We start from the raw sequence: 15,293 nt of genomic DNA on the forward strand, positions 1-15,293 counted from the left end.
CCTATTATGGAATAGAACCCAGATATTCAGCAAGCCAGCACTTAACCACTAGGCTAAGACACTGTACCAACTTAAAATAAAACTTTATTTACAGTATTTATATTGTGAAATGTACGCACAATCGGTTAAAGTTGGTCTTAATGCCACTTTGAATAGTAATTCAGTGACATCACAGCGGGATACAAGAGGTATACCACTCTAGTAAAACTCACAAGCCTGAATATGGTGCTAACAAACCTGGAACCACAACCAAGGCAAACGAGAATTCAAACCCATGATGAGAAGTTTCTGGCAAGCCTAATGGATGCAATTCTGCCAAGTGAATTCCGGCACCTTACATGACGGGGCCCCCCCAAACAGTTGAAAGAAAGAAATGTGAAGAGTGTTTTTATTTTTAAGATGCAATTGTATTCAAAACATACATCACAACCTGTGACGTATAAAAATGTTATTTCCTCACATTACATAACAAAGTGGGGCTAGGATTTTAACTTTTACAAAATGGCAAACAATCTTGTTAGACAGGTTTTATTTCAACTCTACACCTCAGTCCCTGGCACAGGTATTGTTGTGCCCTCTAACCAGCAACAAACCACAGCAAATACTTGATGCCATGAATGAACACAACCAATCTGTTGGCTTTGTACTGGGCCGTTACTTTGCAGGATGAAAATAGTCATAGCACAAGTATTGGCAGCCCAAGCAATACTGATTCAAGTCTTCATAATTTGACCTTGTTTGTCTGTTATCATGACCTTTATGTGGTACAATACAGCAGTTAATGACTGCCCTTATCAAATGCAGACAACGTCCCAGTTTCACACATTGGACGAAAATGCAATGTCCAGATTGGTATCAGAGCATGAAGCAAAGTCCACTGTGATTTTCAGCTCCAAGTGAAATATAAAGCACCAATGCCATAGAATAACCCATCTTGATTATCCAACAAAACAGACTCCATTGGGCACAAAAGGCAAAATAGCAGTGAAACTTATATGAATGGACCACTTAAAATCAGTGATAACGCCAGTTGTAAGTGAAAACGGTGAACATGTCCTGTCATACTGGTAGCACCTGCCACTCACAACATTTGCAATGCTTGTTTAACAAATCCAACCTGTCATTGTAAACAGCCATCACAAAACAGTATGTGGGAGTTGTATGCTTGTAAAGAAATGCTAAAGTGTCATGACTGTTATGTTTTTCTCCATGTACCACACACAGGTCAATGTGTCCAATATTCCCTGGGTGGCACACACAGGTCAATGTGTCCAATATTCCCTGGGTGGCACACACAGGTCAATGTGTTCAATATACCCTGGATGGCACACACAGGTCAATGTGTTCAATATACCCTGGGTGGCACACACAGGTCAATGTGTTCAATATTCCCTGGATGGCACACACAGGTCAATGTGTCCAATATTCCCTGGGTGGCACACACAGGTCAATGTGTCCAATATTCCCTGGGTGGCACACACAGGTCAATGTGTCCACTATACCCCGGTGGCACACACAGGTCAATGTGTCCAATATTCCTCGGGCAGCACACACAGGTCAATGTGTTCAATATCCCCTTGGTGGCACACAGGTCAATGTGTCCAATATTCCCTGGGTGGCACACACAGGTCAATGTGTCCAAAATTCCCTGGATGGCACACACAGGTCAATGTGTCCAATATTCCTCGGGCAGCACACACAGGTCAATGTGTTCAATATTCCCCGGGTGGCACACACAGGTCAATGTGTCCAAAATTCCCTGGATGGCACACACAGGTCAATGTGTCCAATATTCCCTGGGTGGCACACACAGGTCAATGTGTCCAATATACCCCGGGCAGCACACACAGGTCAATGTGTCCAATATTCCCCGGGCAGCACACACAGGTCAATGTGTCCAATATTCCCCGGGCAGCACACACAGGTCAATGTGTTCAATATTCCCTGGGTGACATACACAGGTCAATGTGTTCAATATTCCCTGGGTGGCACACACAGATCAATGTGTTCAATATTCCCTGGGTGGCACACACAGGTCAATGTGTCCAATATTCCCTGGGTGGCACACACAGGTCAATGTGACCAATATTCCCTGGGTGGCACACACAGGTCAATGTGTCCAATATACCCCGGGCAGCACACACAGGTCAATGTGTCCAATATTCCCCGGGCAGCACACACAGGTCAATGTGTTCAATATTCCCTGGGTTGCACACACAGGTCAATGTGTTCAATATACCCCAGGCAGCACTCACAGGTCAATGTGTCCAATATTCCCTGGGTGGCACACACAGGTCAATGTGTCCAATATTCCCTGGGTGGCACACACAGGTCAATGTGTCCAATACACCCCGGGCAGCACGCACAGGTCAATGTGTTCAATATACCCCAGGCAGCACACACAGGTCAATGTGTTCAATATTCCCTGGGTGGCACACACAGGTCAATGTGTCCAATATACCCTGGATGGCACACACAGGTCAATGTGTTCAATATTCCCTGGGTGGCAAACACAGGTCAATGTGTCCAATATACCCCGGGCAGCACACACAGGTCAATGTGTTCAATATTCCCTGGGTGGCACACACAGGTCAATGTGTCCAATATTCCATGGGTGGCACACACAGGTCAATGTGTCCAATATACCCCAGGCAGCACACACAGGTCAATGTGTTCAATATTCCCTGGGTGGCACACACAGGTCAATGTGTCCAATATTCCCTGGGTGGCACACACAGGTAAATGTGTCCAATACACCCCGGGCAGCACGCACAGGTCAATGTGTTCAATATACCCCAGGCAGCACACACAGGTCAATGTGTTCAATATTCCCTGGGTGGCACACACAGGTCAATGTGTCCAATATACCCTGGATGGCACACACAGGTCAATGTGTTCAATATTCCCTGGGTGGCAAACACAGGTCCATGTGTCCAATATTCCCTGGGTGGCACACACAGGTAAATGTGTCCAATACACCCCGGGCAGCACGCACAGGTCAATGTGTTCAATATACCCCAGGCAGCACACACAGGTCAATGTGTTCAATATTCCCCGGGTGGCACACACAGGTCAACGTGTTCAATATTCCCTGGGTGGCACACACAGGTCAATGTGTCCAATATTCCCTGGGTGGCACACACGTCACAAAGCCCTATAATATTTTATTGATATGGTAAATACAATTGAAACTATCGATATTCCTAACTGAAATTGATACTATTGATCGGAAACTGATTTAACAATCGATTTATTGACTTTAAGTGCTTACCAATAGCAATATATCGATTTATCGTGACACCCCATCTAATTTGGTGCCCTCTAAATCTAGGGATGAGAAAGTTTTTTAACCATCACCAGGGTACAGGGAACTATAAGATATACAGGAATATTGTAATGGTACGTATGACAACAGTGACCCTTGACATAACAAAATCATGGATCTGCGGAAAATTCGCATCCCCGTAGATCCAAACAACATGTGATTATCGAGACACATTGGAAGAGTACTGAAGAGTAAAACTGTTCATGTTGATTCTGCAGTCCCAAACACATTAAAACAAATAAAACTTTAAGATCTGTCAAATCTTTCTGTCACCCCAAGCTCTGCCAAGACTGCAGTAGGTTCAGGCTACACGTTTGAGAGCCAGTTCCTCTAGGCTAAACATTACCCAGTGAAGACTACCAGTTCCCCCAGCTAGTTTACACTGATTGGATGTTGTCCTGTCCCCAGGGTGTAGAGGCCAATCTTCACCTTCTCCTGCACTCTGACACACACACATGGCATGTAACTCCTAAATCATTGACTCCTGTAGCATCTAAACAGGTCTTCTGAAGATTATAACAAGAAGCATCAACTTACATCTAAACCTTAAAGTTGCAGAGTTTCCGGTTTATTGGTCTTAGGAGGAAGTCAGCTGCCAATTTTCCAGATTTCAGGGCATGATTGAAATTATTTTTTACAAGCATGTCACATAAAAAAACAACATGTATTTTAAAGCCATGATAGCTCAACCTTAAATCCTTAAGTCAAAAACTTTCTGGCTTTCCTTTTGCAGATGAAGACAATAACAAAGTTTATTTGATTTCAAGTTCTGACAGTCAAGTGAGACTCTAATCCAACCTTACTTCAGAGAAGAGGTCTGTTTTATCATGACATGAAATTTGACACAGATTAACTGGTCTTCATGAAATATTTGCCAACAATTTTTAAAACCTTGCAATTCTTTCTCAACAAATAACATGAAACACCCTCCCTAAAAAATGTCAGTTCTTAAAAGCTCGACACTTGAGCGGATTTCCTTTGCTATCAACACAGTTCAGCGTCCTGTCCATCTCATCATGTTACTTCAGTGTTGCAACAAGCACCTGCTATCACCTCAACAGGAAGGAAGTGGACACTACCTACGTAGACATTATAACCTGCAGACAAATAGCAAACAGGGATAGAATTAGAACTGGCCCGATAGCCTTAGCCAGTCTCCCTGATATTTAAGATATCTTAAGGGCTGGTAATATTCTAAACATTTTGGGTGGTTCCTATATGTTACCCTATTCAAACTGGAAGATTTTCTTGGTTTGACAAGGAACAAACAATGAGGCTGTTATGGCACAGAATATCATTATACCATGCTGGTTGTTGCTTAAACATATTTTACAACAAACAGTCTGAAGATAATTCCCCATCCTTACAAGTCTTGCAAACATCTTGAGTTTTCCATTCAACAAATCATATAAAAATCACCATCTCCCCTCCCCCACTCGTCACTCCCTATCCCACATCGACATGACTTTCCCCTCCCTTAACTCCCAATCCCACATTTACCTGACTTTCCCCTCTCTTAACTCCCAATTCCACATTTACCTAACTCTCCTCCCTTAACTCCCAATCCCACATTTACCAGACTCTCACTTCCCCCACCCCTTACACCCTATCCCACATCAACATGACTTTCCCCTCCCTTAACTCCCAATCCCACATTTACCTGACTTTCCCCTCTCTTAACTCCCAATTCCACATTTACCTAACTCTCCTCCCTTAACTCCCAATCCCACATTTACCAGACTCTCTCCTTCCCCCTCCCTTAACTCCCTATCCCACATTTACCCTGGCTCCCTTCTCCCACCAATTACTCCTTATCCCACACCCCCTTCCCCTCCTAACCTATGTAACAGGTGCCCCTTTTATCTGAGTGAGTCTCCAACTGAGGACACAAGAACAAGCTACGAAGGCTCCCCAACTACAAGGGGCTCTTTCAAGCAGAGATGAAAGAGTTGTTAACCATGTGATGGTGGTATATCAGATATATCACCCAGAGGAGTGCCTCATTAGACCTGCCTGCCAGGAATGTCAACAATGTAGCAAGGATAGGAATACTTTGGGGTACTACAGGTAACACTGCCGGACTAAGGAAAAAACAATGCCCATCTCATAAAATCCCTTACCTGCTAACATTGAGGGATTAAACACCAATTCCTTCATATTACTATAGTTAATCTGTCATACCATAGGGTGTTCTCTAACTTCTTTTGAGTAGTATATGTCAAGTATATATTGAAATAGAATGCCATATATGATCCCTATCAAAAGTTGAGTAGAATGTATCAAGTTAACTAGGGTTTGAGTGAGTGAGTGAGTGTGTTTGATTTTACGCCGCTTTTAGCAAAATTCCAGCAATATCACGGCGGGGGACACCAGAAAGGGGCTTCACACATTCTACCCATGTCGGGAATCGAACCCGGGTCTTCGGCGTGACGAGTGAACGCTTTAACCACTAGGCTACCCGACCGCCCTAACTGGGGTTTGAAACAAGAAGAGTGCCAATATTATTAATAATAGTTCACAAACAACTGAGTAAGTATGGCTTTAAGTCAATTTAAGTAATATTCCAGCAATACCATGCTAGGGGCACCAGAACAGGGCTTCACACATTACCAAATGTGATTGACAGAAGATAGTGAGTGAATTTGGATTATAAGGGTGTTTTGAACAATATTTCAGTCAAATCACAATGTGAGCTTGGGGGCACAGCCTTGAGAAAGCAGGTCTTAGACGTTTACAACTTTGATGAAACCACTGAGTGAGTGAGTTGCATTTAACACGGCTTTTGAACAGTATTCCAGTTATATCACGACATGTCAGGTTAATGTGGGAAGAAAGCCTGAAGTAATTCAGGTCTCAGACGTATATCACATTGGTGAAACCTATGAGCACAGGTATGGTGCTGTGGCAAACCTGAAAACATAATCAAGTTGAATCTGGGATTCAAACCAATGATCATAGGATTCTAGCATGCCTCAGAAACATATTTCCGCAAAGTGAATTGCAGCAACTGTGCAACCGGCCACCAGCCAAGGAAACAAACTGACATTGTCCTAAATGATCTATCAAGCTAAAGAGTTTGACAAAACAAAGTTTCACTGTATTTGAGCAAAACCAAAGTACCAACCTCCACCAGCGACGTCGTTGAAGCGGCCGTTAGTAGTAGCCACCCTTCCATAGACATCCTCCCTGCGCTGGTAAGGGTTTTCTCGATAAGGGTCTTCTCTGTTAACCCGTCTGTAGGGATCCTCATCCCTAAAGCCACTAAAACGAACCATCATTAGTACAATCTAAATGTCACCAAACTATTCTCCTGACAAGTTATCCTAGGGTCTCGTATCACACACAAACTCTCCTTGCAGTCAGGATATAACACAGTTTCATCACACACCTCTCCTTGAAGCTGGAGTATAATACCATTACATCACCCAGTAACTAAGTTTATCAAGTATTAGCACACAGGGATGACAAATCTGTCAATAATTCTTCTGTATTCTGTCCAGGATCGGATGGTGATTATACTGCAGCCTTATCACAGTTATTTCCGACAGACCAGGCGCAAACTTTCTGCAGTACTCCAATAACCTGTCAATGAATGATGCAAGTCACTGCATCCTCTACATTAGTAAACACAGGTACTTGAAGCTCCTCTCTTTTTCATTAAATCACGATGAAACTGTCAGCGAAATGAAGGCAGCCAAATCACATTCTTTCCTTGCACTTAGGAATTTAAACCTCCTCGATTCACCTGTTCTACTTGTCTACTGGGGTATGTCCGAGGTCGCTAAACATACAAGATGAATCAGAAAGCCCACCTCACAAGATCAGCATTGCTGTCCCAAAGGAAACACACCCATCGTCTATGACAGGATCATTTTCGCAATTCTGTGGCAAAGGGCGTTACAGAGACGATTCTGCCCACAAGTCACTTTTGAAAGGACCTGACTAAAAATAACCTGCTGAAAATTTGCCAGCAGGACTCCGAAACAGGGATTTACTTAAGTCTACAAAGATCTCCAACCAGGAGCTAGCTTTGCCATGAGAACACTGCAAATAGCTGATTCTATACGTTCATCTCATCCCAAAATACAAAGCCAAACATCCTAGTCTACAATCCTTGTTAATTCAATAGCCAGACAAGGGACATTCATACAAACACCACAACACAGTGTATGCATGTAGCCTGTGCCATACTTCACTTTCAGGCACACTATTGTAAGCATGTTTTATAGGCTTGCAAGGCTTTTTACAGCAGGTGAGGCAGTTGTATTGTGAGCAATACCGCCAAGTGTAACTTATGGCTATGACTTTGATCATAAGCAGAATACAATACACCTGACACTTATTATAACATACAACCTATACAACATGGAGATAAATATTTAACAGCTATATATATATTCAAGCATGACTTGCCATGTATGACATAACTTCATTATGAGTCAGTGAGTGACTTGGGTTTAACGCCGTTTTTAACAGTATTCCAGTTATATCGCTGCGTGTCAGTTTAACGTGGGAGGAAAGCCCGTAATGATGCAGGTTTCAGACGTTTACCACTTTGGTGAAACCCATGAGCACGGGTATGGTGCTGACAAACCTAGAAACATAATCGGGGCGAACCAGGATTCAAACCCACGATCATAGGTTTCTGGCGTGCCCAAGAGACGCATCTGTGCACAGCAAATCACGTGCCTTAGATGACTGGACCACCCGTGCCCCCCATAGGTGCCTTTGAGAAAATAAAATGGAGCTTGAGAATTAAAAGTAGAATAGATCTTCAGCAACCCAAGCTTGCCACAAAAGCGACTATGCCTGTCATAAGAGGCGACTTATGGGATCGGGTGGTCAGACTCACTGACTTGGATGATGCACGTCATTGTATCCCAGTTGAGTGGATCGATGCTCATGATATCAATCACTGGATTTTCTGGTCCAGACTTGATTATTTACAGACTGCTGTCATATAGCTGGAACATTGCTGAATGCAGCGTTAACAACAAACAAACTAATCACCAACAAAAAAAAATTAACGTAACTTTGAAATGATGAAAGAAATTTTGATTTTTTTTTTAAACATTATTTCCGAACTTTTCCCCTAACTGAAGAAGGGTTGTGCTTACCTGCGGTAATATTCTTCAGGGTAGGATCCACTGAAACAGAGACGCATGAAGTTAAAGATGTTATCACCATAGTTACCAGGAAAATAGGTTCTACACAAATGATCAGCCACAATCAGAGTGGCCTCTCTTCAACTGCCGACCCTTGAAGGTCTGGATTAGAAAAGCTCTTTTGCAACTCTTGTCGTAAGAGGCAACTGACAGGATTGGGTCGTCAGGCTCTCTGGCTTGGTTGATACATGTCATGGTATCCCAATTGTGTCATGATATCGATGCTCATGATATCAATCACTGGATTGTCTGGTCCAGACTTGGTTATTTACAGGGTGCCATAATATAGCTGTTATATTGCTGAGTGCAGTTTTAAACAAACAAACAAATCTATTGTCAGGCCAGCATCAGGTGGGCCTTCAGCTGGTGGACAACCACAGCACAGTCAATCCTCATGACAAAGAGGTATACCCCAGAGTTAAATCTAATCTCTTCGGAATTAGGGGATTGAGTTAAAGTTATATTCTTAACCTGGATTATCACCATCAAAAAAGCACAGGAGGAATTTGCTTTTGATGAATAAGAGGTCACATTAACAGCTTAACACATGACGTAGGTGAGTATATAGGCTTAGTGGCTGTAATGTGTATGAATACTCAAAGAGAGGGCACTCCTATTTCACTGATACACCTCTGGGGCCCTGTTCCAAAAACCAATCTTAGCGCTAAGGTGATCACAACTCCCATGCTTCAACATTGACCTGTGACAGTTGCAGTGCTAAGAGTTAGGGTGAAAGGCCCTGTTCCACAAAGCAATCTTAGTGCGAAGGTGATCACAACTCCCATGCTTCAACATTGACCTGTGACAGTTGCAGTGCTAAGAGTTAGGGTGAAAGGCCCTGTTCCACAAAGCAATCTTAGTGCTAAGGTGATCACAACTCCCATGCTTCAACATTGACCTGTGACAGTTGCAGTGCTAAGAGTTAGGGTGAACAATGGTGAAAGGCCCTGTTCCACAAAGCAATCTTAGTGCTAAGGTGATCACAACTCCCATCCTTCAACATTGACCTGTGACAGTGGCAGTGCTAAAAGTTAAGGTGAAAGGTACACTGAGGTGATCGTAACTCCCATGCTTCAACAGAAAATTATGACAGCTCAAATCTCTTTGCAGGGCTCGATTTAGCTATACAAAACATGCATATCAAATCATTAAAAAATTATATCACAATACGTTTTGAAAACACCAGTATTTAAAATCAAGTCGAACAGAAAGTAAGAAACTCAGAAATTAGGATCTGGTTCTTGTGATCGAAAAAGTGAATTCTTTGTGACCGGCTTCTTATACATGACCACGCAGTTTTCAAAATGTGGGTTATCTTTATACAGGTAAAAACATGTTACCCATGAAAGAATGCATGCAATATATTTTGGAACATACCACAATACATCAATAATCTCTATTGCAATACGAAAGTCTGACCAATACCCAAGTGTATTGCAGACCTCTTCAGCCACACAAATCCAACAGGGAGAGGAAAACCAAAGAAAAACATGAACATGTGCTTTATTCCCGAGGGACAGTGTTCCTACTACATAATTCAACATCCGCAACAATGGGATTAGTTGTACACAAGCATTATATCAGCTCAAGCTAGCAGCCACACAGGAGAAGATGCTCCGAGAGATTGGACGGTTTTCTATACAGTTTTATACATAAAAAAAATAATGTTACAGAAATACTCTAACAAATCCATATCTCGAATGATATTTACACCATTTGCCTACTTACAACTAATAAATCATTATTTTCACTGGGGAGTGTTATGAATGTGATATCAACTTGATAAACTTTTTATGACCGACATATATGCAGATAAGGTTGCCTAGAAAGAACAATTTTAACAAGCTCCATATACCAATGTTATCTTTCAGCAACAGAGTGAGTGAGTTAGGTTTAATGCCACTTTTAACAGTATTCCAGCGTGTCAGCTTAATTCAGGCGAAAAGCCCGAAATGATGCAGGTCTCAGACATTTACCACTTCAGTGAAACCCACGAGCACAGGTATGGTGCTGACAAACCTAGAAACATAATCTGGGCAAACCGCGATTCGAACCATCATAGCTTTCTGGCGTGCCCAAGGGACGCAACTCTACACAGAGAATCGCGGCTTCTTAGATGACTGGGCCACCCGTCCCCCCCCATTCAGCGACAGAAATATGTCTTAAACTTTGATATTAAGAATGACATCATATGATAAGGAGGTAATTACCCTTGTGTGTTTCCATAGTGTAAATATAGATCAAGGAAAAAAGTATTATGTAAGCCTTTGGCTACTCATGTCACAAATTACATTTCAGTAATTCTTATCCGAGTATTTAAGAGGATTCCATGTCATGTGTCGTGAAGCCTGCCTTCCTACAACACACACGGACATACAGTAGCCTGACAGAGTCACATTCACTGACCAGGGTAATTGAAAATCAAAGGGGATAAATTATTAATGCACCAATCAATAGCGCACAATTGATGTAAATGAAACTGCAGATGAAGATGCCGACATTAATTCCAGGGCTCTAAAGGGGCATGTGCTACTTCATCCGTCAAATTCTACAGAAGACATGCAATACAATTGCCCTGTTTGACATATTTCTTATATGGAACTGTTCTGATTGGTCATGTCATGGTATGAGAGAACAGTGTTTACTGCTGAAGTAGGCAATATGACAGTTATATCCCAGCAGCCTGTATGGATGAGGCAGGATCTGACAAACTAGTGGTTATAGTGGGAACCACAGTGTGTGCCACAGTGGGGTGACAGTTGCTAGTCTCACCTGGTGGTCGTAATACAAGTAGGGGGAGGTGAAATGGGCTTTAGTGTTGAATGCAAAGTTTTTGCACTTATAGCGATGTGTGTGCATGTGTGTTTGTTTGTTTGTTCTTTAAACACCGCACTCAGCAATATTCCAGCTATATGACAGCGGTCTGTAAATAATAGAGTCTGGACCAGACAATCCAGTGATTGACATCACGAGCATCGATCCACGTAATTGGGATACGATGACATGCATCAACCAAGTCAGCAAGCCTGACCACCCAATCCCGTTAGTCGCCTCTTATGACAAGCATAGTCGCCTTTTACGGTAAGTATGGGTTGCTGTGCGTGTGTGCGTGTGTGAGTGTGAGTGTGAGTGTGCGAGTGTGAGTGTGTGTGTAAGTCTGGACTTATGCTGGTTTTACAATGCTCGCCAATCGAGATACCATACATCAACATGGCTACCACTCTTACACACAGTATACTGACGGGGCTGTCGGGTAGCCACCAACCTTCCCCCTCCGGGCAATGCTCTATCCACTACTCTATACAGTGATACTTAGTAATACACAGACAATGGGTGCGTCTGAGTGGAAATAGTAGGGGTGTCGGCGGTGGGGGTGTCAACAGTAGGGGTGTCGGCGGTGGGGGTGTCAGCAGGGGGGTGGAGGTGGTGGTGGTGGTTGGTGTCGGCCAATTTTTACCAATACATGGCCTATTTTACCGGAGAATTACAGGTATTACCCAATAAAACACTGCAGTCATTATGATATCCTGTAAAACTCTGTAAATACTTACTTGGCAACAAACTGTGATCCGCCTCCCCTCATTGGGCCGTTGTAATCACCGTATCCGTTCATGTCACGTGGTGTCAGGCCCGGCATACTCCGCTGGGCACTCTAGCCTGAAACAACAACACAACAGTCACAATAAGGCAACATCGTCAACATACAATTATCAACAAACAAATAATTGGCAAATTTCAGTGATATTGAGTTCAACACCGCCTTCCGCACAATAAGAAATTGATTTTCCAATGTGGCTACCATGGTGGCCATATTTTAGAGGCATGCTGGGATCATCCTTGAAAAGTTAATGTATCATAGGGTTTCAGGGGAAGTGTTGAAAATGTAAAAGTTTATGACAGACGGACATAAGACCACCTGGGCTTTTGGTTCAAGTGAGCAAAAACGGGAAAGAAATATTTAAAACATCATCTGCCAATCGGTTCAGGGTGAGTGAGTATGGTTTTACGCCGCTTTTAGCAATATTCCAGCAATATCACGGCGGGGAACACTAGAAATGGGCTTCACATATTGTACCCATGTCGGCGTGACGAGCGAACGCTTTAACCACTAGGCTTCCCGACCGCCCCCATTCGGTATTTCATTTCAAAAGTATAGGACCACCCAATTCTTTCATATTACCATTGCTAATCTGTGATGACATGATAGATTAACTAGAGTAATATGAAAAACATTTGGGTGGTCCTTAACATTTTTCGACTAGTATACATCACAGAATGTCAGTGTCATGTGTTAAACACTATGAAAATAATGACATTGCTCAACAAGTTTCAGTGACAGACAGCATGGTAAATGATCCTCCCCGTTGTGCCACACTATCAGCCACATTACAAATCGTACCGACTGAATCCCAACTTAGTCAGCTTAAGTGTGGGGCGCTAAGGAATCAACAATACGGGGAAGAGATGATTCACAAATGTAAGCAAATGATGTCATTCTCACGAAAAGTCCTTACCCTCAAACCTAAAAGCTGCTTTGTAGAAACTTCCACTTTTTAAGCCTTTTATGCTAAGAGAATGGATGACTGAGGTCATGCCATACATAAAACTGCGGTGTTCCTGGTCTTGTTGCACACATTTCATTTAGTCACACAGACTATGTCAAAACAGCAGAGAAGAAAGAAATCAAACATGCTACAATACCTATCCTGCAAGCATGTTTGTACAGTACATTTTAAAGGGGCTCTCTCACTCACTTTGATATTGTATAAAGAGTTTTATCACTATAGAATATGGGACAATACTGGAGTTATGATGTAATCTGAGTAAGCTCTTGATATATCCAAGGAGTGACACATACAACTCAGCTTTTGATAGTGAAAGGGAGTATCCCGGTGGGGTCTGAAAGTGACTGATTGCTCGGATATGTTGTCATGTAAATAGTATCTGATATTGCAATGGAACCGAAGAATGTGCAGTTGTATTTCAAGTTGATTAAATACACAGTTCAGTTTGTAGTCTATATTTTTGTGTGGACGTTTTGACATTTTTTGTGGACATTTGGACCATGGGTTGTGGCTGTTTGACCATGGGTTGTGATTGTTTTGACTTTACCTCTGGAGGCCCTTTTGATCTGTTCCCCACAGTTCAATATGTAAACTGTTGTTGTCGCGTGATCAACGTCAAGGTCAAAGTGCCTTGTTATTTTACCTGGTTGTATCCCAAGTCCTTCCTTCTACAGTTAATGGTAGAGGAACAACAGATTCATTACGCATACTTAATCAGGGAGTCTAGGATACAGAGAGCCTACCTCGTCATATCAGCTCTGACTCAAGGGACTTTTGGGAGACAAACCTACTGTTTTAAATTTGAGTGAGATAATGAACAGGAGTTAACACTTTCAACTACTTGTCAGCAATCAGTTCAAAGTTTGATGTCCGATTAAAATCTCAATGGCTTAAGTTTGGGGCAGAAGGGTTAAGAGATCAGAAAGTTTTCATCCAACAAAATCAAATTGTCAGAGTTTTTACAGTCCAAGTCAATAAATAACAGCTTTAATTGTGATGAAACGTTGGGGTATGTCTAGAAAATTAAGGAAATTAGTTGGGTTTTTTCTCAGAGTCAGTGAGTTGGGTTTAACGCCGCTTTTAACATTATTCCAGTTTTATCGCGGCGTGTCAGCTTAATGTGGGAGGAAAGCCCGAAGTGATGCAGGTCTAAGACGTTTACCACTTCGGTGAAACCCACGAGCACGGGTATGGTGCTGACAAACCTAGAAACATAATTGGGGCGAACCGGGATTCGAACCCACAATCATAGGTGTCTGGCGTGCCCAAGGGATGCAAGTCTGCACAGCAAATTTCTGGGCCCCGAGTGCCCATGTGGTGCCTTGGATCAATGAGGAATCTGTGATCCCCTTTCCTGTTTTAATTTAGATTTACTTTTCCAAATATATGATTATGAGACTATGAGTTATTGTGATTGACACTAAACATGTCCTAAACATGGGGTTTCACGTGTTGAGTTTTTCCGTTTCAAATATTTTGATCTAAAAAGAATTATCTACAAAATCGTTGACATTCAAGGCCACATGAAACTAGTAATTTGAACTCATCAGACTTTGAAATCATTATGAAGCAAATGATTACAAATTGTTTAGTTGACAATTACACACTTTAATTCAATGCCACATGAAACTAGTAATTTGAACTCATCAGACTTTGAAATCATTATGAAGCAACTGATTACACATTGTTTAGTTGACAATTACACACTTTAATTCAATGCCACATGAAACTAGTAATTTGAACACATCAGACTTTGAAATCATTATGAAGCAACTGATTACACATTGTTTACTGGCTAACTTCCTGCTTCATATATAATCTGCACCATACCATACTACCTTGTACCTGAGAGAAGATATTTGGTGACACGTGTTGGTCGGGGAAAGGTAGGTTTGAGAATTCCCCCAAAATAAAACCTTATCAAGAACATTCTCCAATAGTGAAGGAGACACCATCCTGAAAGCGAGCTTATCATCCAACAGGTAGCCAGCAGTTGATAAACAACCGTATCACCATCTTTGTTTACCTTTCTCAGGGCCATCAACAAACAAGGCAAAATGTTCACTTTAACCTTAGCTTATAACATAGCATAAGCTTCTCATAAACATAAACTATTATTTACCGAGGACGTGTACACCAAGATCACACGTTCACAGCTGTTTGAGTATCAAAATCACACATCTTCACACATCTGTGGGAACATGGCTAACACACAGATTTGAGAACATGGCTCACACA

At 42.2% G+C, this 15,293-nt stretch overlaps 1 protein-coding gene across 5 annotated transcripts in view; it reads right to left on the bottom strand.

Moving 5' to 3' along the window:
* Nucleotides 1-15,293, bottom strand: part of LOC139462398 (epidermal growth factor receptor kinase substrate 8-like protein 1) — a 93,682-nt gene that overhangs the window by 62,086 nt on the left and 16,303 nt on the right. For all 5 annotated transcript variants that reach the window (XM_071244087.1, XM_071244086.1, XM_071244085.1 and 2 more), the window contains exons 2-4: nucleotides 12,042-12,147; nucleotides 8,443-8,472; nucleotides 6,450-6,586 (exon numbers count right to left, since the gene is read on the bottom strand). In XM_071244087.1, coding sequence (XP_071100188.1) covers nucleotides 6,450-6,586; nucleotides 8,443-8,472; nucleotides 12,042-12,127 — 253 coding nt within the window. In that variant the 5' untranslated portion in view covers nucleotides 12,128-12,147. The remainder of the gene's footprint in view (nucleotides 1-6,449; nucleotides 6,587-8,442; nucleotides 8,473-12,041; nucleotides 12,148-15,293) is intronic.

The sequence above is a fragment of the Haliotis cracherodii genome, unplaced genomic scaffold (assembly GCF_022045235.1).
Source record: "Haliotis cracherodii isolate W230 unplaced genomic scaffold, xgHalCrac1.p SCAF_15, whole genome shotgun sequence".
NCBI classification, from domain to species: domain Eukaryota; kingdom Metazoa; phylum Mollusca; class Gastropoda; order Lepetellida; family Haliotidae; genus Haliotis; species Haliotis cracherodii.